A 25771-nucleotide genomic window follows, 5' to 3' on the forward strand; every position below is an offset into this window, starting at 1 on the left:
AATGGTATTTTTTTTCTTCTTCACAACTATCAAGAATTCGCTCCAACAAAATGAATGGAATCTTAGAAAATGAACGCATTTCATTAGATCTATGATTATTAACAATCCTCTGTATATCAGTGATGATGTGATTCATCGATTTAAAAAAGTTAAAATTTGCATCGTTTATAACATATTTGCATTTATTATTATATTCGCTATATTATATTATTATTTTCTTTATTATTTAGAAAGTGACCAATCATTTGTGAACGATATTTTATATGTGGATTTTTTTCTCCTCGCAAAACTGTTTCTCAAGTGCGTTCTCTCAGCACAACATCTTAGCAATTGAAAAACTTTCTTTCGGCTTCTCCCATTAGGGGTCGCCACAGCAGATCTTTCATATTCGTGATCCGCATGTTCGATTTGGCACGTTTTTTCCGCTGGATACCCTTCCTAACGCAACCCTACCCATTTATCTGGGCTTGGGACCGGCACTAAGAGTGCACTGGCTTGTGCAACCCTAATGGCTGGGTTTGGTTCCCTGACCAGGAATCGAACCCGGGCCACGGAGGTGAGAGCACCGAATCCTAACCACTAGACCACCAGGGACCAATTGAAACCATTTCTAAAAATTTGCATTTTTCAAAAACAAAGTTTGAGATCCAAAGAACGGCATTCTAACTGTGAAACGTGGAAGTGACGGCCTTATGTTGTCGAATAGATTTGCTGGAAAAGATATTGGCAAACTTATAAAATAGATGACATTATGAAAAATGAAGAATTATCAAGAAATACTGAGGAAACACCACATGTCAGTCAGACGTCAGTGAATACGTTTACGTTGGGCACTTGCAAGCTGGACAATTATTGCTGTAGTCCATCACAAAACCCAGACCTGAATCCTTAAAAAAATTTGAATCAAACTAAAAATGTATATCTGAGCAAAAAAAGCCCGTAAACAGTTTTCTTTTTTTGGGAGCAATGAGAAAAAACATTAGCAAAGTGTTCAAAGTATGTCATTTACCCTGTGAAAGGCTACTCCAAAAACATAGTGCCACCAAATACTACCCAACCCCAGCATGTGAAAAACTTGCGAAACTTGTGAAAATGTGACCTAGTAAATGAAAGCTAAAACAAATCTGTTTTCTTAGCTATTACATTGAAATGGTATCTTATGCAAACAAAATAAATACTCTGACAACCTTTGGCCTTAACTACAAAACGCCTCCTCCTTCACCCTCTATAATCCTACAAACCTTGATGATTTTTTTCCAAGCAGGAACATCAAAAAGGGTTTGTTTTCTAAGTGAAATTTTGATAATATACACCAGGATATTTTTGGTACCGTATACATTTACAGCACTTAGCAGACACCTTTATCCAGAGTGACGTACAAAAATGCTTTGAGGCTATCAGGGAATAAATCAACACTGGTTCACTAGGTTGCAGCCTCAGGATACCATCAGCATGAACTCTTGTTTATAGCTTAAACACTTTACACTAAATGGACCAAAGTTTGTGGACACCTGACCATGAGATTTTGATCTGTGTTTGGACATCCCATTCTACATTTAGTCCCCATTTGCAGTTATGATAACCTCTATTCTGCGAAGATGTTCCAAGAGATTCTGGAGTGTTGCTTGTGGAGATTTGTGCCACATTCAGCCACAATGGTGTTAGTAAAGTCAGGTACTGCTGAAGAACCCACATATGGGTGAAAAAGTCAAGCCCACCAACACATTTGTCTATAAAGTGTACATAGTATTCTGAAACATGACCAAGATTTGCTTTGCATTTTATTCACATTTCTCTGATATGTATGGGACATGACGTTATAGTTCTGGCAAACATCCAGCATCTGCTGCTATTCTAGACAAGAGAGTGACATGTTAACTACAATCCCTTCTTTGGCCTTTGTAATATGAAAAAGAAGAATGAACAAATAAAAGCACAGGTGGTTAAAAAAAAGGCGAGAGAGAGACAGAAGGGGAATGGGCTGAGGTACAGCAGCACAGAACAGTAGGGAAAGCCTTAAGGCTGTAGAACGATGGATGAAAAGAGGAGTTGACGGATGGGTGGATAGACCAGAGAGGCCTGTGCTATTCAGCTGTAAACGGGTTCTCAAAATCCACCCTTGAGGCAGATCCACTTAGACGGGGAAAGAGAGAGTACACGAGTCGGTGAGTAACTGAAACAGACACTGTGCACATTATATTACACTCGTGTTATTTTTCCCTCCCTAATCTCATATAGAGTCTAAGTTCGTCTGAAACATGACAAGCATCCTGATATGAGGGTGTACTTCAAGTGAAATGACAGGAAGTGACTTATCAAAGTAAAACAGGAAGCTTGTAACACACACCTTTTGTGATCATGTCCATGACTCGAGGCTAAAGCAGATCGTCTCCGGTACTTAATAAACGTGTGTGTGTGTGTGTGTGTGTGTGTGTGTGTCTGTGCGTGTTTGTCTGCTCACTTGTTTTCGTTAAACGCTGGCTAGACCTGATTAATCTGCGAAGGAGGGAAAAGTCCAAACAACACGTCATATTTATGATGACATTATAATTTATGACCTCCTACACAGATGCAGCTAATGAATCATCAAGGTGTATGTAAACACATCAATGGCTGACTTGTGCAATAAAGTGATTCCTGATGCCCTGTTACACATTATAGCATGCTGCTACTGAATTTCTGAATTCTGATTGGTCAGAATTGTTCTGTTCATTAATTTTTCGATTGTAACAGCTCCATGAGAAAAGCAAGTCACACAATTGTATTAACACACTCGTTACAACACTTTAGTTTCCATAGTAACGCTCGCATGGTTCAAGACTAATAGTGGTGGAGGACGTACACTATTGAATGTATTCAATATTCTATGTAAATAATGGATGCGGTTCGGTGTTCTAGAGTTTTCAATAGTTACACACACACACCTTGAGAACCCTCACTCCACACACACTCTCAGCAGAACCGTGGGTCTACTTCTCATGTAACACAACTGATGTTTTGTTTTTACGAAAAAATGTATATGAAGTGTTCTTTGTATATGAAGATCTTTGGAAGGAGTCTCCAGTGTCATAATGATATTTTTTATTCAATCAACTTTTAGATGTTAGGTTTAACATCTGAGAATCTACTTATACAGATGTCCAGAAATGTTACCTATTATAATTTGTCTTCTTATTATAATTCTTCACCTTGTCCTCTTAAGATGTAAGTATTCAAATTTTTTTTGACTAACACACATCTACAAGCCTGATTACAAAGATTTTCCTTTGTGAAACAAGTTTTTAATATCAAAATCCCTTAAAAGTGAAGTCAGAACCTCAAGATAACAAGGAAAGAAATGAGTACTAAGGGTTTAACCTTTATCTCTGCCTACACTCAGAACTATAATCAGGTCACTAATGGACTCAAGTTCAATATCCAACCAAACACTGCAGCCTTCAAACATGGCCGCCCTGGACTCCAACTCCCAGCACACACTTGCATGTTCACATACACCCTCACACTTGTTTTCAATAAAAAAAATTACCCACTCATCACAAGCACAATACTTTCACTCATTCATCTTAATGTAAAGTAATAAACTCAGCTGATTTAGTTCTCTAATTAACTTTGTACAGTGTTTCAATTTTCTAGTTTTTGATCTCATTTTGGTTTCTGCATTTTCATTCTTGTCCAGTATTCTTTGTCCAGTTTATGTCATTTGGCCATTGTTTGACGCAGGCTTGTTTTAGCTTTAAGGTTTTGGATTTTGATTTGCACTTGTCTGCCTGTTTATTTAATAAACATCAACTTAATCTCCATCAAGGTTGCAGTGTGCTGTTGGAGCCGAGTCAAAAATCTGCCATCAGTCCCTTTTCTTAAAAACCAGAGAGAAAAAAAAAAATACATGTAACATTGGCTATTCTTAACCTTAAATTCAGGCAGGATTTTCCCCTCCGATTATGGTAAACCGTAAACGTCAGTTTTTAAGAACATGAATGTGTTTGCCAACTTTTCACGGAGCAGCAGCAGAGAATGTTCGTTAGTCAGGAACATGACTCGTACAAAACTGGGTTATTCATTGGCCCTGACCTGGCAACCCTACATCATTTATTTAACTGCAGTTCAAAAGGTCAAGAGGACTGAGGGAGGGGAATTGTTTGTGAATTTTGATGCTGGATTACAGCAGATTGGTATTTTCGGTATGAAAATGTTTAACTTAATGACCTAAAAAAAAATGCTGAATAGATTTGGCTAAAACACAATGGAAAAAATGTATGAATGATTTATTGGCTGTTCTAAAGTGGCCATCTTTGCCTTTCAAATATAAGCTTTGAAATATTGTCTATAAATCATTGAGGAATTTTACTGATGTGTATATCATAAAGACAATAAAGAACATACAAAGTATATAACACTAAAAGCACTTCAAGATGTGTTGTTATGGTAAAATAATTAGTGAAAGTTGAGCGATTTGACCCGATGCAATGTCAAGTTTCAGTTACTAAAAAATAATGCGGCGCTAAAGAACAACAAATGAATTTTTTTTATCCCAAATATACTCTAAAACAATTTTTAAACCTTTATAATCCTGCCCACCTTTTGAGTAATTGCATTGTTAAAAATTCTGTAAAGCTGCTTCGAGGCAATGTCTGTTGTGAAAAGCGCCATAGAAATAAACTTGACTTGACCTAAAAGACGGAAATCATTTCAGAAATATTGATCTAGGAAAATTTTTATAATGTCTATATGATAATGATAATGAAATTATATAAAATTATTATATATTATATATACATACAATTTCATACACAAACACACACACATACACACATAGATATTGCATAATTATATTTTCTGTGCCACCCCAGAGTAACTCTTGGCCCCTGTCTGGCCACCCCTGTAAAAAAAAAACCTGCCTCCTCCACTGTATATATTATATTTAATTTAGTCTAATTTGTTCAGGGCTTTTAACAATGGACTTGTCCCAAAGAAGCTTTACACAAATGAAAAGACTACTAATAAAAATCTTAGCACCATAAATTAGTGCCTTTAAGTTTATCCCAAATGAGCAACCCAGTGTAGATGATGGTAAGGGAAAAACTTCCTGAGATGATATTAGGAAGAATCTTTGTTAGGAACCAGATTCAAAAGTGAACTGATCCTTATTTGGGAGACACCGAAAGCCCAATCATTACAGTTCCAACATTTTTGAGGTTATCGCCCGTTTACTAATAGACACCAAGCTATTGTAGCACAATTTTTTTATATACATTACTCTCCAAATTCATGGTTCTTGGGTTTAACCCTCCACAATAACCTCCACAAGAACCATCCTCAGCCAATTGGATAGAACTTTATCCAGAAGCAGGGCATTAGAATGGATCATTTGTTATATTAATCAAACTATATTATGTAAAAGCAGCTGTAAATAGTCATAATTTCTTTCTTTTGAAGTTAACAAGACAAAAAAATGGAAAAACTTGTCATATTTAAGAGAAACCACAATGCACCTGAGACCTGAAGACTTCCTCATGGTGGAAAACCTACTGACAGTTTCGAAGTGCTTAACATTAGACTCCTTACATAAATGATACATGTTCCTGTCAATTTAGAATTTTTATAACATATTACAACAAGTGCAGTGCTGCTGTTACAAAAAAATAAATCAACACCGTCTGGCCAATCAGAAGCGAGACGGCGCTGTGGTATAAAGGTAATACAGTCACCCTGTCTGTCTCTGTAAAAACCAGGACATCTGGATTTTCACAAGGAGATTCGGTGTATAATAATGAATAAAGTCAGCGCTGCCAGGATGATGATGTCATAGGGGATATGTGCCATATCTGGGGTTTATACGTCTGTCTGTTCATGACTGAACACTTGTTTCCACTCAGTTTCTTAGTCTTGTAGAGCTGTTATTGGTTTTATGAAGTAGGTTCTAAGTGTGGATTTGGTATTTCTTACTGTCTCAGTAGAAATCTCTGCTGAATATTTATTTTATGGACCTCATTAAGTTTTGATGGATAGTTCTCTTCAGGAAAGAGAATTGATCAATTTCTTTGTTAATAATAAAAAATAAAGTCGTAATATTTTGAGAAAAAAAGCAAACTCACGAGAATAAAGCATCAGTCGTGCCGGTGTTCAACTCTTTTATGGTCGATTTCTTTGACCATTATCCTCATAGTTGTTGTTGTTTCTTGAGAAATATCTCCTTTTTGAAAAGCATGCAAATGTAATAATCAATATCCTTGGATTCAACCACTGGGCACAATTTCAGACTGCACAAAAGAAGCAATTTCCACAATGTTTTTTCTTCTCAATAATTTACGTTTCCTACAGAACCGCTGCAGTGCCCGTTTACTAATTATAACTCCGTGCTGATGCAGGAAAGGGCCAAAGAATTTCCTGATTTTTAAATCCTAACATAAAGTAGGATTCAATCAAACCTCAACATCCGTTTTATGCAAAACAGCTAAACGTTTCTCACAAGTCTCAGATTAATCTTTTTCTCTAAATATCTCGACTTTATTCTCGTAATTTCGATATTATTCACAAAATATTTTGACCTAATTCTCGTATTGCTCTGACTTCATTCTCATAATGTTTTTTTTTTTTTTACTCGCCACTAAAACGCCGTCGTACCAAAAACATCTATTCATTGTGATTTTTGGTTTCTTCTGTAAAAGTTTGTTCTAAATATTCGGCAAATCAAATTCAATTGAATCATGAGGCCAGTATTAGAAATCTAATCATAGCCGAGTGTATCATTACACTCCAAACTCTTAGCACTGCAAAACTTTGTTCTTTAAATTTGAGAAATTGTTGAAATCCTTCAGCATTCAAACACGTCTAAAAGCTCTGAGGGAAAAATCACAGATTGTTTCGTATTTTGAATTAATGTTTATGTTATTACGCTGATTTTCTTTTGTCTAAGCAAACAATTTGTGCATATAGTTCAGGATTGAGACAGCGCCTTCTCTCGCTTCTCTTCGTCACTGCCTCGCTGCGCTGATCCCTGAGGATGCGACCCAGAGTATTTCTCATAACCTTTCCTCTGTGTTGTCAGGTCACACTCTGCTGCATAGAGAGGTTCTGAGACAGATACTTATACATACTTACATACAAAGAATTATACCATGGATGCAAAGACATGGATCAAATCCTTGAGACTGTAATAATCAGGACTCTGAATCAAAAGAAATTCAGGCTATAATTCACATGAGCCTGTAACAGATAGCTAGATGTTAGGGGTGTGTGTGTGTGTGTGTGTGTGTGTGTGTGTTTCAAATCCTGTTATTTTCAGTAAAAATGTAGCAGTGATTCATGAAGGTCATATCTTTAATAGTATTTATCATACCTACCTTATGGAATATAAAATGTGCAGGAATATAATAAAGGGGAATTAATTTGGTGCAAATTCTGCAACTCTAGAGCTCAAAAGCTCCCATATTTTCAGGACAGCCGAGCTCCGAACAAGGGAGAGGCTCCCGGTGGCACTCATGAACAAAAAAGCCACAGCAGAGTAAGTGTGAAAACAAAGCTGGCATGCACGCTCGATAATTACACACATGCTAAAGAACCACGGCTCAGGGCAAGGTACCCGTTTAGGGTGGATCAAACCGCATCCACACATACTGCAGGCTTGGCTCGGTGTGTTACTGAGCTTAAAGGTATAATAAGCCTGACTTGAACTTAAAATTTTGTATACTCCATAAAAACTGCGTACGGTGTTGACGTCAACGGTCATGAAAAACTACAGCTAAAATAAAGAATTAATATAAAGCAGCACTTGGTGGCAAAAACATACATCTAGAGCCATCTAGAGGCTGGTAAGAAGCAGTGCATGTTTCTATAGTTTTCCACTCACCCTTAGAAACCTTTCTTATTTCCTGATGTTTGTATGCACTACATGCTGAAAGAAATGAGCATCAGCTCATGGTTCAAAATCAAGGTTTAGAGAGTCAAGCAAATATTTTGCTCAAAAACTCTCTTGGACCTGCATTACCTTCATGGACCTCGCTTTCACAACGCAGATGGTTTTTCACACCAGGAATGACAGCTCAAAGAATGTATGTTTGAAAGATCGACCTGTGGTCCGGCTTCCTGTGTGAGTTTCTCAAAAAAAAAACCCAGAAGATCATATGTTTCATAAATTTACATTGACATTAGTTTATCCATCCATCTATTCATCTGTCCATCCATCCATATATACATCCATCCGTCCATCCATCTGTCCATTTAACCATTTGTCCATCCATCCTTCCATATGTCCATTCAACTATTTGGCCAGCCATCAGTCCATTTATCTGTCTGCCCCATCCCTCTGCTCATCTGTCCCTCCATCCATCCATTTGTATATTTGTTCACCATCCATCCATCCATCCATCCATCCATCCATCCATCCAATCAGTTGTCCATCTATCCACCCATCCATTCATTCATCCCTCCATTCGACTATTTGTCCACCATCCATCCATCCATGCCTTCACTCTCACAACTATATTCCAAGGGTAAAATGTAATCTATTGATGTATTTAAATAATTTATATTATTATTGCCATGTTAATACAACTAGATTTTTCCTTGTACAATAAAATACATTGGAGAAATTTTATATTTACATAAATATTTAATATTAATATTTAAGCCACACTGCTCTTTCAAGCATGTTTTAGAGTATAAAAAAAATTAATTACTTTAATTTATACAATTTTCTTTGTAGAAGAGTTTTGAACATTTTTACTTTACAGAAACTAGAGGCACAATATATGGGCAAAGGTTTGTGGAAACCTGGCAACCACCACCACAAGTGCTGCCCCCACACAAAAAAAAACGTTGCCATAGTATTGTTTAAAAAAAGCCTCATTACGTAGAAGCATTAAAAAAGCCGAAATTCCCTCTGGTTTAGTTTAGGTCAGTGCACACCTCTCTGACCTCAACCCTACTGAATGTCTTTGAGATGAACTGAAACATTGACTGCACCCCAGACCTTCTCACTGCCTAATCTTACAAATGCTCTTAAGGCAGATTATGGGCAGATCCTCACAGCCATGCTCCAAAATTGAGTGGAAAGACTTTGCAGAAGAGGAGAGTGGAGGTTTTTACTGGAATAGGATGTTCAAAAAGAAAATATGGTTCATGGTGAAGATCAGGTCTACACAGCATGCACCAAATATGTTTCAGATTTAGATCCATAAAAGAAAATCCAGAAGTGACAATAGCAAAAGAGAACCAGAACCATCTTTTTCCCACTGCATGATCTCCAAAAGACATTTGGGCCATGACTTGCACTGTCATCAGTAATACAGCTATTCTGCTGTATTCATTTCTTATTTTTCCGATTATTATAATTTATAATGTTTTTCATACACAATTCACACTCATACAATCAGTTTAAAGGCACTTGTGTGCACTCACCCGCTGGTGGCGCTGTCCATTCTGACACTCTTTCCCAGGATGTCGCCATCGCTCACGTAACCTGCACTGTCTGTTGTCATGCCCTCCAACATCACCCCCGTGTTGCTATATCCGCTATCTAACGAGGGGGCGTCGCCTGCCTGTAGACGCGGGCTGGATGCACTCTGTCGCCATGGAGAAGCCGAGACAGGGCAGGGCGTGAGGCCGAGTGAGCCCTTGGTGCTGATCTCTGTGGTTATACAGGCATCAAAAGTCGTCTGCAGGGTACTGAAGGGGAGGCAGGGGTGGCACACACACACACACACACACACACACACACACACACACACACACACACACATATATATAAAGCCAATCAGCTTTCATGTAAACCACAGGGATTTGCTGTGACAGAGTGAGACATAAAGAAAGCAAGAAACAAAACCCCAAAAGGCAATGACAGTGTTTCCTGGCCTAAATGAGCACCCCACCAGGCCAGGGCTTCAGTTTCCTTCTTTTAATTGACTTGAGAATCAAGAGCTTGCTTTTAATTCGGGAGTTTGCAAACGACAGGGGGTTCACCAGCCGATTTCATGCCTCCAAAGACCCAAGACATGCATCAAGCTCGCTACAGTAGAAACGAAGAAAAAAAACCACCCGGTCCATCTTTGAAACAGCTCTCAATGTCAATCACGGCAACTCCCCTCCCTGGGCAAATTTAGAGACAAACTCATGATGGAACGGTTCTCACGAATGCTACAATGGAGCGTATTCTTCTGGTTTTGCTGTGATCTTGTAAGAAAAAGCCGTTTTATTGCTGCCCTGTTGAAGTCATAGATCGGCCAAACTTCTACCAAACTTCCACTAGAGGGAAATAAACAGTTGGATGAGTTGAAAACATGACTACGTAGGGTACCACATGTAAATTTCACCTTACCCTCTTGGTGGAATGACCTACCCAACTCCATCATCAGCCAAATACGTTTAATCAGTCAAGTGAAGTGAAGTGAAGTCAAGTTTTTTTCTATATCACTTTTCACAATGGACTTTGTCTCAAAGCAGCTTTTTTAATTTAATGATGCAAAGTGCTTAGAGTTACCGTAATTTCCGGACTATTAAGCGCACACAAATATAAGCCACACCCACTGAATTTAACAAAGATTTTTATTTTGAACATAAATACACCGAACCTGTCTATAAGCCTGTCTACACTAAAACTAATGAACTTTACACAGGCTTTAACGAAAGACAGTGTCTGTTACACGGCTTGTATCTAAACAGTAGCCTACCAAGAAAGTCATTGTTCACGGTCTTCCTCCTTCCTTTCACAACAATTTCTCTCGAGAGTTTTTCTTTTGGCATCGTCGTGCGTTTGAAAACCACTATCGGTGAGGCTTTTCTCCCGATGCCGTGCAGCTCAGAACACAGGTGAAGTGTGTTTTTTCATGCCCCGTTGTTTTCAGCGTGACGAATGATTCGCATTTCCTGTAGACAGTCCGAGTGAGCGGCAGTTCAAACGTCAGAGGAACATCATCCATATTTATGATGTGGTGCAGCCCGATTCAGTGGGAGCGATCTAATTTGATATAAAGAGTTTCATTGGTTCAGCTGAACCCGTTCGGCAATTTCATTGGTCTAATGTTATGGGGCTCAGTTTTTTGGCTTGAAGTTTGTGAAACCGGGAAAAACCCAGGAAAAAATCCATAAATTAGCCGCTTCATTGTTTAAGCCGCGGGGTTCAAAGCGTGGGAAAAAAGTAGCGGCTTATAGTCCGGAAAATATGGTAACTCTTGCCTAAAACTTTTTTAATGCTACTGTATTACATATTCTATAGTAACTAAAGTTAAAAGATGCAGATAAAGCTAAAATGACCTTACTTTGAAATAGAATCAACTGTATTTTATTAAAGTTGACTGGATCGAGTCATTTTCAAAAGAATGATCTCAAGATGAATAGTGCGAAAAACAAACACAAACATCAAGTCAGCAGCAAGTTTGAGGGCAAAATGACTTGTGAGGGGAGAATGTATAGACTGGTTCAGGCGGATAAAAATATGCTAGCTTACTCAAATAACTACTCTTTAGAACCACAGTAACCAGAAAAGTTCCTCAAAATTCACAGTACAACAAACCTTGAGGCTACAATTGTAGAAAAGTTACAACGGACACACATATACTAAAACTGGGCAACTAAAGCTAAATGTAGGAAAACACCACATTTCTCTTACATGTCTGGTATACATCTATATTGTAGACATTGCCTTGAGAAATTTAAAGGCACTGAAGCATAACACTTCATATCCAGATGAGAAAATATCCAGTGCTGTTACATTACGAGAAGAAAACACAATCATTAGATGAAGAGAAAGTTGATCTCGTACCTAAAGTTAGCTATATTCCTGCTGAGCTAAACCTCTTAATTGTCCCTTACCTATTAGGCAACATGACAGGGAGAAGCTGCTGAACTACTGCTCACTAAAGATGCAATTATATGTTATTATTAAAAGTATTAATGACAATAAATACAAATAAACCACAGATTTCATTGATGCAGTCATTTTTTTTTATTTACTGTAGGTTTTAAAACTGCAAAAACGGTACCCTGAGCTAAGATTGTGTTGAACTTGTGTCACCCTTGGACTGCTTTGAGAAACACTACGATAGTCTAGTGAGCTGTTGGCTCTCTTGCAATTTTATTTTGTAATTATGCTCTTGTTAAAGTGCTGTTACCCTTTGGGGAAATTCCCATCACCATTTTAACGACTTTAACGGAGCTTGTTTAAAGTTTGATGATAGATGAGCCCTTAAGGCCAAAGGGAACACTGCTGTAAACTTACGCCACACAATTTACCAGCAGGGATTTTAATATGTAATATACTTTTTAAAACAATGATAGACATCCTTATATTGGAAACACCTAGTCTTTTATTGTTTTTGCAACACAACACATAATAATTGGACAGTGAATGACTGGAAGACAGTTCTGAGGACAGAGGAGTTCAAATTAGACATTTTTGTCTCCAATAGAAGAAACTATTTAAGAGAGTGAACAGGAGAAATAAATGTTAGCAGACTGCCTCACCTCCATAGTCAAAAATTGGAGGTGGAAGATTAATGGTTTGGGGTTTTTTTGGAGCAGGGAAGGCTGCAGACTTATTTGGAGTAAATACTGAACCAACATGGCTACCATTCTATACTGTCCGGATGCCAAGAGTGTGTAAACCTGTGTTAAATTAGCATAAACGTGTCAGAACAACAACTATTTACATGACCAACTATTGTTTTTATTAGAAATCCCTTTACAAATAGAGTCAAATATTTTATTGAATCCTATTATCAAGCAGAAAAGAAAATAACATTGACCTGGCCCTTTATAGGTGTCCAAGCAATTGCCAGTACCAGGAAGTGTCATCCCTATGGTTGCCAAGTCAACTTAAAAACCCCTGAGTTGAAGCGTTCACTCTATGGGTGGAGATTGTGAGCTCAAATTCAGCCCAAATTCCCATCATCATTCCCATCTTTTCATTTAGTTGCTGGGGATTAAGACCGGGACAGCTGACTAGTGGCCTGGAATTGGTCAAATGGACTTAAAAAATGGAAGAAAATCTTTAACCTCTTATCCATAACAAATAAAACAATATTTTAAAGTCCATGAGGTATGGGTACACCACATATGACATACATATACATCATACATACAGTTATAGATACAGTAAAGGTAACATTAAAGGTACCACCACAGCACCTCAGAAAATTAACCACTTTCATATACTGCAATGGACGCTTAGTGTAATAAATGATGGTATGCAACTTAAGCTCCAACAAAAAAAGGGGGAAACAAGAGACAGATTTTGTGCTGAAATAATGCAAAAGCGAATCCTGAAAATGGCTTTTTTTGTCTTCTCAGACTTCTGGTGGATTTAACCGAGATATTTTAAGCTGCGTGTTGAACTTATAAATGTTCTAGTGGGAGCTGATTTCAGACATCATATATAAACCGTAAAACATTATAAATAACCTGAATGTCATGAAACAGACACTATTAGCTGCTTTGTTTTAATAGGTTCAATCTGGGTGATCTTTAGGAGAATTTAGGCTAAAGCTTTGCCATCAGACAAAAGACAACAGTCTGCAAATAAAACCATATGCAGCTCAAATTTCCATTGCTGGCTCCACATTGCCTCAGTAGGCTTTACTGTAATTTGCTATCATCACCTCAGGAAGATTGCACTCTGAAACATCTCCATACCCCCCCATACCCCACCACAATACAGCCATGATATTCAGTCTCATTCTTATAATCGTATAGCACATATAGAGCATACACAAGTCACCAAAGACTTGAACGGTTTGCTATTGACCAGGTTTTGTGATCTGATTAAATCTTGCAGCAACAAGACTTTATAGAATTCAGGCCTGGAAATGAGAGCACAAGCACTAGCTGAGTTTTGCAGTCTTATTTCTTAACACTATAAGTTTAATTTAACTGCATTTTTTCTGATGAATGCGGTAAAAATATCTTCCAACCCAATCTCAATAACAATCTTGCCATTGTTATTAGTTTTTTTCCTTCATTTTTGTGCAGCAAAAAGTAATTGGGAACTAACTGCTGATTGGAACTAAAGTACAAAATGGGAAAATAAATAAAAAATGTTGGACCAGAAGAATGGGTTAAATAATCTTGAGGCAATTGTGTGGATCTACATTGCAAAAAATGTTTCATTCAAATGTAGATTACTGTGCAATTAAATTAGACAGAAATGACCCAGGAATAGAACTGTTGGCTTCTATTGGTGGTATTTCCTATTTCCGAATATACAACCAATATTTGAACACTATTAGAACAGAATATGTGTATGCCTTACCTGTGACTGATATGAGTGACGTGTCTCAGGCTGGACATGGTTTCCTCTAGGTTTTGTCTTAAATCAGCAATATTCTTCACTGTCCGCAGTCTCTTGCTCTCAGAATCTTCACCTGGAGAGACAAACCAGTTGGGATTGAAAGACCCTTTCACTTTTTTCTAACCTGTAAGATGGAAAAATTTTAAAAATTTTCCATAAACATATCCACAAAACATTTTGAGGTTCCAGGGCAAAACCAGAACAATGCTACAATGCATCCAAAAAGTAAAAAGCCAAAAAAAATCCACATGTACATAAGTATTAAGCCTTTGCCATGACACTCAAAATTGAGCACAGGTGCATCCTGTTTCCACTGATCATCTTTGAGATGTTTCTACAACCTGATTGGAGTCCACCCGTGATAAAATTAGTTGAATGAACATGATCTTAAAAGGCACACACCTGTCTATATGAGGTCCCACAGTTAACAGTGCATGTCAGAGCACAAACCAAGCCATGAAGTGCAAGGAATTGTCTGTAGACCTCCGAGACAGGATTTTATTGAGGCACAGACTTGGGGAGTCCCAAAGAGCACAGTGGTCTCCATCATCCATAAATGGAAGAATTTTAGAACCACCAGGACAAGAGCCTTAGTCAAGGAGGTGACCAAGAACCTGATGGTCACTCTGAAAAAGTGCGAGCGTTTCTTTTTGGAGAGAAGAGGAACCTTCCAAAAGAACAACCATCTCTGCAGCTCTCCACCAATCAGGCCTGTATGGTAAAGTGGCCAGACGGAAGCCACTCCTCAGTAAAAGGCAAATAACCTCACATCTGGAGTTTGCCAAAAGGCACCTGAAGGAAAATGGCTGTGCACCGACGCTCCCTATCCAACCTGATGGAGCTTGAGAGGTTCTGCAAAGAAGAATGGGAGAAGCTCCCAAAAATACATGTGCCAAGCTTGTAGCATTATACTCAAAAAGACTTGAGGCTGTAATTGGTGCCAAAGGAGCTTCAACAAAATATTCTTATGTACGTGATTTTTTTTATTATTTTATTTTTTTAATACGTTTGCAAAGATTTCAAACATGCTTCTTTCATGTTGTCATTATGGGGTATTGTTTGTAGAATTTTGAGGAAAATAATAAATTTAATCCATTTTGTAATAAAGCAGTAACAACAAAATGTGGAAAAAGTGAAGCGCTGTGAATACTTTAATAATGCAACCAATAAGAAAATATGAGGTCAATCTCCCAAGATTGGTTAAAAGAGCTTTGTGCTTTAGCGTGAATACACTAATGCTAACAGGATCAGCTCCAGTCTGAACGAATCAGACTCCTGCAAATAAACATGCACTGTGTACTGGTGGCTAAGTGGGGATTTGGCTGCTGGGATTAAGAGCCGCTTGGCGAACATGAGGAGGCCACAAAGAACTCAGACGACCACACACTTGTACACACACAAACACGGGCACACATGCTGTGAAAAGCATGTTCAGGAAAGACAAATGGCCACTTGTACATTCTGGCAAACTAACACAAACACAAAAGTCTATTCAGAATACCAAGCTAATGCTAGCATTTGGCTACCACCCTGCTCACATCTCTAGAGAAAGTTGTTGTGGAGCGTGAGGGGAACTGACAGAGGAAGAGGGATAGAGAGAAATCATTTCTTCTGAGAAGCAAAACCATTGTTTTCCATTTAATTATGACAAAAGTATATTACTGTGAAAAGCACAATAGCAACAGAAACTACTATACCAGCATTAAAATCTACTTTAGCTTGCTAATCCTTTTACATAAATGACTCTGTCTGTTGGTAGAATAACTAGCTACCTGTGGATAGCACTAGCTAATCTTAGTATTATATAATTGCTAGTAATGCTAACTGCTAGTATTGTAGCTGGCTGGTTAACATTATCTATTGTTCTTGCACACGATGTGGCTTAAATAAATTATGCTCGTTGCTGGCTAGTTATTGTTTTATTTGCTAATTAAATTTCAGCTGTTGTAATCATGCTAGTTGCTTCTAGTTGGCTAGTTAGCATTAACTGACACTAGCAACACTTTAGCTCTGGTTGCTAGCAATAATGTTAATATTTGGCCTGGTGTTGGGGCCTTTTTTTCCTCGAAAAGATACAATTTCAAGAGCTGTATTATTTGCTTGCTGCTGATTTAAAATAAACCCATTAGCTAGTTATGTTTTAGACAGATTACATTTTGTCTAAATGAAATGGGGTTTTTTTTGGTGGAAGTGGAAGTTTGGTTAATACTTTTTACCACAAAATCTCAAAATTATATTGTTTTAAACCATCCAAGCTGGTGAGAAAAGACCGGACCAAAGTAGAATTTAAATCTAATATATCTAAAATAGTTTTAATCTAATAGTGATAAAATCTCAGAACTAAAACTAAGGATGGTGTGCCGTATTTTCTACGCACTTTGTCAATGATTAAAAGTGTTTATTTATTAAAGAATGACAAATCATACTTTTTTTAATCAGTTCATACAGTAGCTATGTTTAATGCTGTGGAATGCTCCTAAAACTAATAATTTCCTGTTAGCACTTTAGCTATAGCAGCTAATTCAACCTTTTTTGTCATGTTACTGAGAAACATTGAAGACTCACCTTTGGATTATAAATTTGTTTAAAATATTGTCATCATTTGCCTGAGACTATGTAAAATATTTGACATACAATAACTGGAAACGAGTTGCATCAGAAACAATAAAGTACTAGAACTTTATATAAACGTGACTTGAATTAAAGCCACCAAAGCAAATCAGCTAAATGTTTTAGTTCTTTATCTGCATTCTATCAACAATTATTAGCTTGGATTATAAAGTGTGTGTGGGGGGTGCTCTTTTTATTTATATTTCCCTGTTAACTGATATCTGATAGCTTTGCTTTTCTAGCCTGGGACACTGGCACTGACCACACTTAAAGATTTTTGGCTTTAACATCTCAAATCTTTAATTTGAAGTACTGCACAAGGTTAAAGAACAAACATAAATTGGTGAAAAATCAACTTCAGGACGATAAGACCACAAGTTCTCAGACAAATACACACAAATTGTGTGGCGGTACACATTAGAGCAACGTCTTACTCTTGTATTTCTCGTAAATATCCAGCATGGTCAGAAGGATCTCCTGGTTAACACGGGCAATGCTGTCCCATGCACCTGTGTGTTGGCTCAGATGCAGCTGATACATGTGGCCTTGTGTGTGCATGACCTCACACTCCCTGTTCAGTTTCTTAGCGTCCTCTCTTGAGTTCTTCTCCTCTGATGGACTTGCACAGGAACTTTCTTTAAATCCTGCCGAGGTACTCCATTTGGGATCTTCATCCTTGATACTTTTCATCGAGATCTCCAACATGCCTCGACTGCCAGGTGGGCTTGGAGGTGCAGGGCTCCAAGAAATGCTGTCTCCAGTTCCTGGTTCCTTAAGATCAGGTTCTCTAAGGCTGTGGATTTCAGACTCCATCTTGAGATCAGTGATCTTTTCAGTGTGTGAGTATTGTTTGTCTGTGGTATCTTGTGTCTTCTGACTCCACTCTTCTATGCCCCATCCGGGAGGAACGGATGGGTTTTCTGACACATTTGCTGCCTTTTTTTCTTAATAAAAACAAGGGATTGGTGGAAAAGGCTTTTGCAAGGATGGTCCTCCCTTTTCCTTTCCTCCATGGAAAAGAGAGAGAGAGAGAGAGAGAGAGAGAGAGATAGATAGAGGGAAAGAGGGGGGAAAAGCTAAACTAAGTGGCGTTCCATTTTCCGTGCCAGCACACTTCCCCTGCAGGGTGACTTTCTCTGCTCACAGAAGACTATCAGACAGAGAAAAGACCTCCATGCCTTCAAACCCATACTCACACACTACCTCATATACAGTACAAGTTATGCCTCGCTCTAATTAACGCCTGGCTTCGGTCAAATTATTGCACATACAGAATAAACTGCGAGTGCATTCCTTCTCTCTAACATGACCTCGCATGACCTCATGGTTCACACACACATACACACGGGCCGATTGGCCTTGGCAACTCCCTGACATCTACAGCCTTTATCATGCAGATCAGCTCCTTTTCTCTCCGTGTCCAGTGAGACGCCAGCGCTGTGGGATTTGCTCAGCTAAATGCAGGACACGCAATGAACCAAAGTCCCAGTTCTTTCTGGAGAATTTAGATCAGACGGGTCACTTGAACTGAAGGCATCTTTTAAAAGTGCTGACGCAAAACGTCGCTCTCTGTCCCATTCGTGAAAATGCACACTGAAGACTTATTTTTGCTAAATCTTGTTCTAGACCCCTCCTGAGGACCTCATTCAAATTATGGTGTTATCTCTGAATTACTTTCTTTCTTTCGGCTTTTCCCATTCGGGGTCGCCACAGCAGATCATCCGTATTTGTGATCCGCATGTTCGATTTGGCACATGTTTTATGCTGGATGCCCTTCCAAACGCAACCGTCCCCATTTATCTGGGCTTACTAATCCAGTGATATATTCAGTGAATATACAGGCAGTCAATGCCCATGTTTCGATGGTTCCTGCGATTTTTCAATCTTACGATGAATACACTTATCTGACAAAACTGTAAAAATATCTAATTGTCGCATGGCAGTAGCAGCGTATATGCGATAGGATACGTTGGGACGCTGCCAGTATGTACGCCTCTCCCACCTTATGAGATGCCTTACTCCTGCCAGCGGTTGACAGAGTTTAGATGTCTCAGTGTTAGAGCGCATTTTTTTCTGTCTTTAGTGTGTTCCACTGAAAGCATGTCCGGTTCCACCCTCCACTCATGAACCGGCAATCATCCACACGCCCGCTGCCAGATACATATATAATGTTACGTTTATACACTATGGCTATATAAACTGCTCTGTTTTGCCAAATTATGTACTGTAATTTGTTAAATTATGAACAAATTACATTATACTACCCCATACTTTTCAACGTTCTTTAAGACTCCTGGGTAGACTAGACTAGGCCTTATCTTCAAGTTATGATTGGTCCATTAGAATGAATCTCCATCACAAGTTATGTAAGAAGCTAGCCAGGTATGTGGCTCTTTATCTAATGCTACATCTTGTCCAGTAACATTATTGTATTGTGCTTTTAGCAGGCTAACTAAACATACTTAGCTAAAATATACAGCAACCCCTGGCTACAATAATTACTAAGAGGAAATTGTAGCTCTGTTTTTAAAACTTCTCAGAAGGTCACAAGTTCAAATCCCTGCCAAGCTGTCACTGGTTGGCTCCTGAGCAAAACCCTTAACCATCTAATAAACTGACCAAAAAATCCGATACACTATATAGAAAGAAGTTTGTAGACACCTGACCATTAGATATGTATGTCCTCTTTTGGCATTCCATTCCACATTTAATCCTCATTTGCCTTTATATTAACCTCTACTCTTTTGGGAAGATGTTCCACTAGATTTTGGAGTGTGCTTGTGGAGATTTTTGCTCATTCCACCACAAGGGTGTAGGTAAGAAGGTGAGGAGGTCTGGGGTGCAGTCAGCATTCACATTCATCCCAAAGGTGTTCAATAGGATTGAGGTCAGAGTTCTATAGAAGGCCACTCAAGATCTTCCACTCCAACCAATGTAAAGTTTATCTTAATGGAGCTGGCTTTGTGCACAAAGGCATTGCCATGCTGGAAAAGTTTTGGGTCTCATAGTTTAAATGAAGTGAAAATGTTATGCCACTGCGTCAAAAAACATCCTTTACAATTGCGTGCCTCCAACTGTGTGATAACAGTTTGAAGAAGAACAACAAAAAGCTGGAAAAAACAGGTGTCTCAATACTTTTGTATATATGGTTTAATAGTAAGTCGCTCTGAATAAGGGCATCTGGCAAACATAAAGAGCATGTGATCCCAAAACCGTGTCTATCATGACGTGGCTTTATTTTTTACTCAGTTGAGCTAAATAATGAAAAGCTCAGCATTACACGACTGACTGATGTCAGGTTTTGTGGTTCTGTCATTTGAGATCTCTGTCAAATTTGCACATAAATATCTGATCAAAGTGAGCTAACTGTTTTGTACCTTTCAGGCTTTCCAGAGACGTGTGGATGGATTTGCTGCGAAGGTTTGATCTCTCCTTGTTCCATTCCCCTCCTTCACTCATGCCAGATTTATCCACATCTGTCTGAGACCTACCATGCACAAGAAACACATAGATGTATTCAGCCATTCATTAGCAAATAGCTAAAAAACTGTTTTCAGGTATAACCTTTACTCTTAGTAGTGCATGAATAAATAATTGAATGTACAAAAAAAAGAATTTTTCCAATAATTCTATACTTTTAATAAATCTATATTATAGATTATTATATATTAAATATAGTCTGTATTTTGTTTGCTGCAGTTTTATCATATGTATTATCTATGAATATTTAAATAAGCACTATTAACACACAATAGCAAATTATAAAATCATTTAAAATATTACTATATTTCCATTTTGCTTATTGATTTTTGTATTGACATTTTTATTCATTCTATTTGCACTTTTTAAATTTTTATTTACATTGGGCTTTTGGAAACAGTGCTTTATTCTGTTTTCTTTTTCACTTTCCCCCAAATTCTGTCAGCAGCAAGTAACTGACAAAATGATGGGAAAATATATGTGCATATGTCTGGAATGGTAATGACCATGTTGTTCTTGATTAAGGATTTTTGCAAAACTAACAAAAACAAACAAGCATCAAACATATTACTGCTGATATTCATAATACAGAACTTAACCTGTAAAAAGGGGAATATAAAAAATGCGTTGGGCAATGCATTGGGCAAAGTCTGGGCTGTTTTTGGACTTTTACATTTACTCAGTCATACACTATATGGGCAAAAGTATTCGGACACCAGCCATATGCGGTTCTTCTCCAAACAATGTTGGACACACCACAAAGATGGATGCGCACAACTGTATACAGTGTCTTTGGATGCGTTAGAATGAAATTTTCCCTTCATCTGAACTAGGAGACCCAAACCTGTGCAGTGCACAACTCCTGCTCCATGAAGATTTGCTTTACATTGGTTGGAGTGAAAGATCTCCTGACAAAGAGCTCTGACCATAGTCCTACTGAACACCTTTGGGATGAATTGGAACACTGACTGCACCCCAGGCCTCCTCACCTACATTAGTACCTATGTTATAACATAACCAGTATAATATGTTATATAGTGTTGCACATTGTACTGTATAACATATCATACAGAATGCATACTGGTTGGTGCTATTTTATGTATCTGTCCTGTACTGTTTTGGTTTGTATTGTCTTGTACTGTACGTTGCATGTTTCATTTCACTGTGTACTGCGTCAGCTATTCGTGGATGAAATAACAATAAAAGCTTCTTGACTTGACTTTGACCTGACTTTACTAACACCCTTGTGGCTGAATGAGCACAAATCTCCACAAGTACACTCCAAAATCTAGTGGAACATCTTCCCAGAGGAGTGGAGATTCTTATAACAGACTGAATTTAGAATAGGATGTTTATAAAGTACATATGTATCTTATGGTCAGGTTTCCACAAACTTCTGTCCATATATTTTAGATAAGTTTAAATAGCATTTGAACTCTCAACCCAAATGACTGACCTGTACATGAAGGGGGCGACTGTAGCCGTGTTGGGGTGGCTGTGCTGTGTTTGAGGAAGCTGGATGTTGTTCACGTTGCTGGTCTGAGCAATACTAGTGGAAGTGTTGTGACTGCATCGTCCTTCCACCAAACTAGTAGCGGAGTTAAAATTCTTGTTCTCCATTGAGCATTTGTACGCCAATAAAGAACCTCCAGTTCTGAAAGCACGAGAATTCTCCACTTTTCCACCAGGGAGTGCAACTGAGTTCTTTATCACCCCCGAGACTTTACTGGTGTGCCCCGGTTTGGGTATACTGCTCTGTGAAGACACTTCTTTCTTAGTGTTGCTATGGCTCTTGGTTCCTTTGGGAATCAAACTTGATTTTTTACCTTCAGTCATTGTCGAAGGTTCAGCCCTGGTTTCATTTTGTTCGTCCACATTCCGGTTTTGCTCAACACCCGAAGACCGTTTTGTTGTTTTATCTTTATCTGTTTTACCTTTCGCCTTTACTTTGTCTTTGTCCTTCTCAGAAGCTTTCATTTTAGGTAACAAAGTCCTACTCAGCGTCCTTTGCCCAATCCCTTTCAGAGCAAGCTTAGGACTGGAGTTACTCGCCATTAAAGGTTGCTGGTTTCCCAGATGGGCTTCAGGATGGACATGACAAATATTTGCTTCATTCAGATCTGTATTTGAACCTTCAGGATCTTCTAGAGATATGATGCTGGATGCCCGAGAAGAGGGTCTGCTGTTGAAAAGCTTCAGCTTGTCTAGCATGGACTTCTGAGCGATGACTTTGGGAGGAACCTCCAGGGAAGGTGAGGAGGGCTGTTTGATGGAGAGAATAGAAGAGGTTGCACTGTGTTTGGCGTTGAGAGACTTGCTTCGCCATCCTTTGGTGCTGCTGGTGCTTCCTGACTGAAGAACAGGAGAGCTGGGAGGCTCTTGGTCAAGCATTACTGGAGAAGGACTTGATTTATCTGTAGAAGAAAATGTGACAATTGGAACAGTGTGGCTGGCTACATAATGATAATTATTAATTATAAGACACCATAAAGATAATAGACATGTTTTAACCAAGTTTCCAGAACCATTCGAAGAACAAAAGGAGGTAAAGCTACCCAACACTAGTACACATCTTGTGTACTCTCAAAAGGTTCCAGAACCTCATTGGTTCATATTCTTGAAACAAACAAACCAAACTTCATTAATCATACAGTGTTTAAAAATCATTGGTTGGTAATTAATTTATTTTTTTAAACATTGTAACAAGACAACAAAACTCAGTACAGCAAAATCCAAACTCAACTCAAACTCAACTCAACTTAATGGAATTGGAATGCACCCAGTAAGTTACTAATACCTACAACTAAAAAAAGGCAGTCTTTAAAATACTATTAAAAAAGTACAAAAAATACAAATATATTGTAAATATATTGTAAATGTACACCTAGCCTACATTTCTATTTCTCAAATGTGTAATTACTTACTTAATACTAATATAATATAATAATAATATAATTTCTATTATAATATTATATAATAGAAATAATTTTCCTATTTACACATGGACAAATACATAACCCGAAACAGCAATAATTAATATCAATTATATTCACTATTATTAGACACTGGCAACTTTATAATATAATAGAAGATAAAACTCTAAAAAAATTTCTGATAACGTAAAAAATTAAACTTTACTTTACTTAAACCTAAACTTAAACATTCATTACTACTTTAATACTTTAAACTTACCCCACAATGAACCAGATCTGTTTCTATTCTTGAACTTACGCCTGCTAAGAGTCCAATATGTGCACTAAAGATCAGCTCCTCAGTCCACTACTTAATATTTTCATACGACTGAGGCAGTTAGAGGAAGCAAGTATTTCAAATTCAAAGCCAAACATCATGCAGGAGTGTGTTTGGTTTTTGAGAGTCGACTGAAAGAGCGCTCACAGAACGCACATGACTCATGGGTCACTGGAGGGAATAAATGAGGTGGTCTATTTCATTTAATTGAATGGGAGGGGGTGTTCATGCAAACATCAGGTATAATAAACAAAAGCAATCGGCAAAACAAGAAATTACTACCATCAGATTAGAAATATATAAAAATATATAACATACATGAGTGGTACATGTATGTTACTTTTGTTTTATGATGCAAAAAACTAGGTAATACACACTAAACAATAAAACAATATTCAATTTGACCAAACATGTACAGATGTTACACTTTATTTTCCTTGAAAAATCGTACCGTAGCATGAATTACAGCTTTGCACACTCAGTGGAAATTCGAGCTCACAATCTCTTCACATAGGGTGAACAGACATGACACTTTCTGGATCTGGCAATTGTCTGGCCACACTCTCCATGGTTTTTTCTTTCCTTTTGATTAAAGGATGTATTCATATATTTTATAGTATATTTAAAGAGATTTCAAAAACAAAAACAAAAAAAAAAAACACAGTCTTGTAAAATTGGTGTCCTAAACCTTTTATGCTAATTTATCACAGTTTCGCACACTCTTGGCACCCAGACAATATAGAATGGTAGCCATGTTGGTTCAGTATTCCCTTCACCTGGAATAAGTCACCAGCCTTCCCTGCTCCATAACAATCCCAAACTATTAAGCTTCCACCTCCATGTGTGACTTTGGTGGGTGAGGCATTCTGCTAACATCATCTCTTCTGTTCTCCATCATACAAAGTTCTTCAGTTAGAGCCAAAAATGTCCCATTTGGACTCATCTGTCCACAAAACTTTCCTCCAGTCATTCACTGTCCAATTCATCAGTGGTGGACGAAGTGCACAAACCATGTACTCGAGTTAAAGTAGAGATACTCTAGATAAAATATGACTTCAGAAAAGTAAAAGTGCTCCCTTTAAAGTTTCACTTGAGTAAAAGTACAAAAGTATTTGCTTTCAAATGTACTTAATTATCCAAAGTAATGTGATTTTTAATGGCTATAATGTTCCTATTATCGTTTTCTGTCACAATTCTTTGCTTAATTAACTCAGTTCATTGTGAAAAGAATCTAATGTTATTCAACACATCAATCTATTAATAGAATGATATTAATTCAATCACTGATTGATGTCTATTAAAATGATCATGAGCCCAAAACCTTCTTTTTTACCTACTTCCAAAATATCGCTCAAATATTGGTGGTGAATTCGAGTCTGGAGTTTCTTCCATCATTTATTCCTCTCAAAATGTTCTGCTTGTTGTTAAGCTGATGCTGAACTGAATGTTGGCGATAAGCAGAAACACCAAACGACAATCAAAACCAGTTTAAAACAGAGCAACCGCTCGACTCTGATTGGTGGATTGCTGCCTGCTTGACCAGTTAAGTTTTAATCCACTCATAAATAAAAAGGAACGACTGATTTTGCAAAATGTAATCGAGTAAAAAATTCAGATATTTGTGTTTGAAATGTAGTGAAGTAAAAGTCTCCCCAAATGGAAATACTTCAGTCAAGTACAGATACACGAAAAAGCTTAAGAACGGTAACAAATTATTATCACAGCTCTAAAAGAGCATTTTCGAATATGTTAAAATCCTGTATTGTTACACACACTTTATGAAACGAACCACAAACAAATAACACGTTTTCAGAGCGTTACAATAGCTATTTTTTTTTACATCCCTAAACCTGACAAAAGCATTATTTAAAGAATTCTTCAAATCCATGGTATACTTTCCAGCATCCAGCTTCAAGCAAGAAGTATCCAATAGATAGTTGATTATCATTACCTTACCTTTATAATGAGAAGATACAGAACCCAAAAAAAGTGTTTGATAAGATGGACCAGAAAGGAATGTTAAGTGCTCACATTTAGATGTTCAGCTACTGTAAAAGGACACTTTGGCAGCTGCTGTATAGGTGCCCGTTCACACACACACACACACACACACACACACACACACACACACACACACACACACACACACAC

General features: G+C 37.8%; 1 protein-coding gene across 6 annotated transcripts in view; it reads right to left on the reverse strand.

Annotated features, from left to right (window-relative positions):
• The window catches only part of nav2b (neuron navigator 2b), a 155653-nt gene that overhangs the window by 64080 nt on the left and 65802 nt on the right, over positions 1–25771 (reverse strand). For 5 of the 6 annotated variants that reach the window (XM_046849224.1, XM_046849223.1, XM_046849222.1 and 2 more), the window contains 4 exons: positions 21828–22785; positions 20269–20378; positions 14243–14354; positions 9400–9666 (listed from right to left, as the gene is read on the reverse strand). In XM_046849224.1, coding sequence (XP_046705180.1) covers positions 9400–9666; positions 14243–14354; positions 20269–20378; positions 21828–22785 — 1447 coding nt within the window. Of the gene's footprint in view, positions 1–9399; positions 9667–14242; positions 14355–17325; positions 17756–20268; positions 20379–21827; positions 22786–25771 lie in introns of those variants that run through there. The other variant, XM_046849225.1, reaches the window with a different exon arrangement.

The sequence above is a fragment of the Silurus meridionalis genome, chromosome 5 (genome assembly GCF_014805685.1).
Source record: "Silurus meridionalis isolate SWU-2019-XX chromosome 5, ASM1480568v1, whole genome shotgun sequence".
Classification (NCBI taxonomy): domain Eukaryota; kingdom Metazoa; phylum Chordata; class Actinopteri; order Siluriformes; family Siluridae; genus Silurus; species Silurus meridionalis.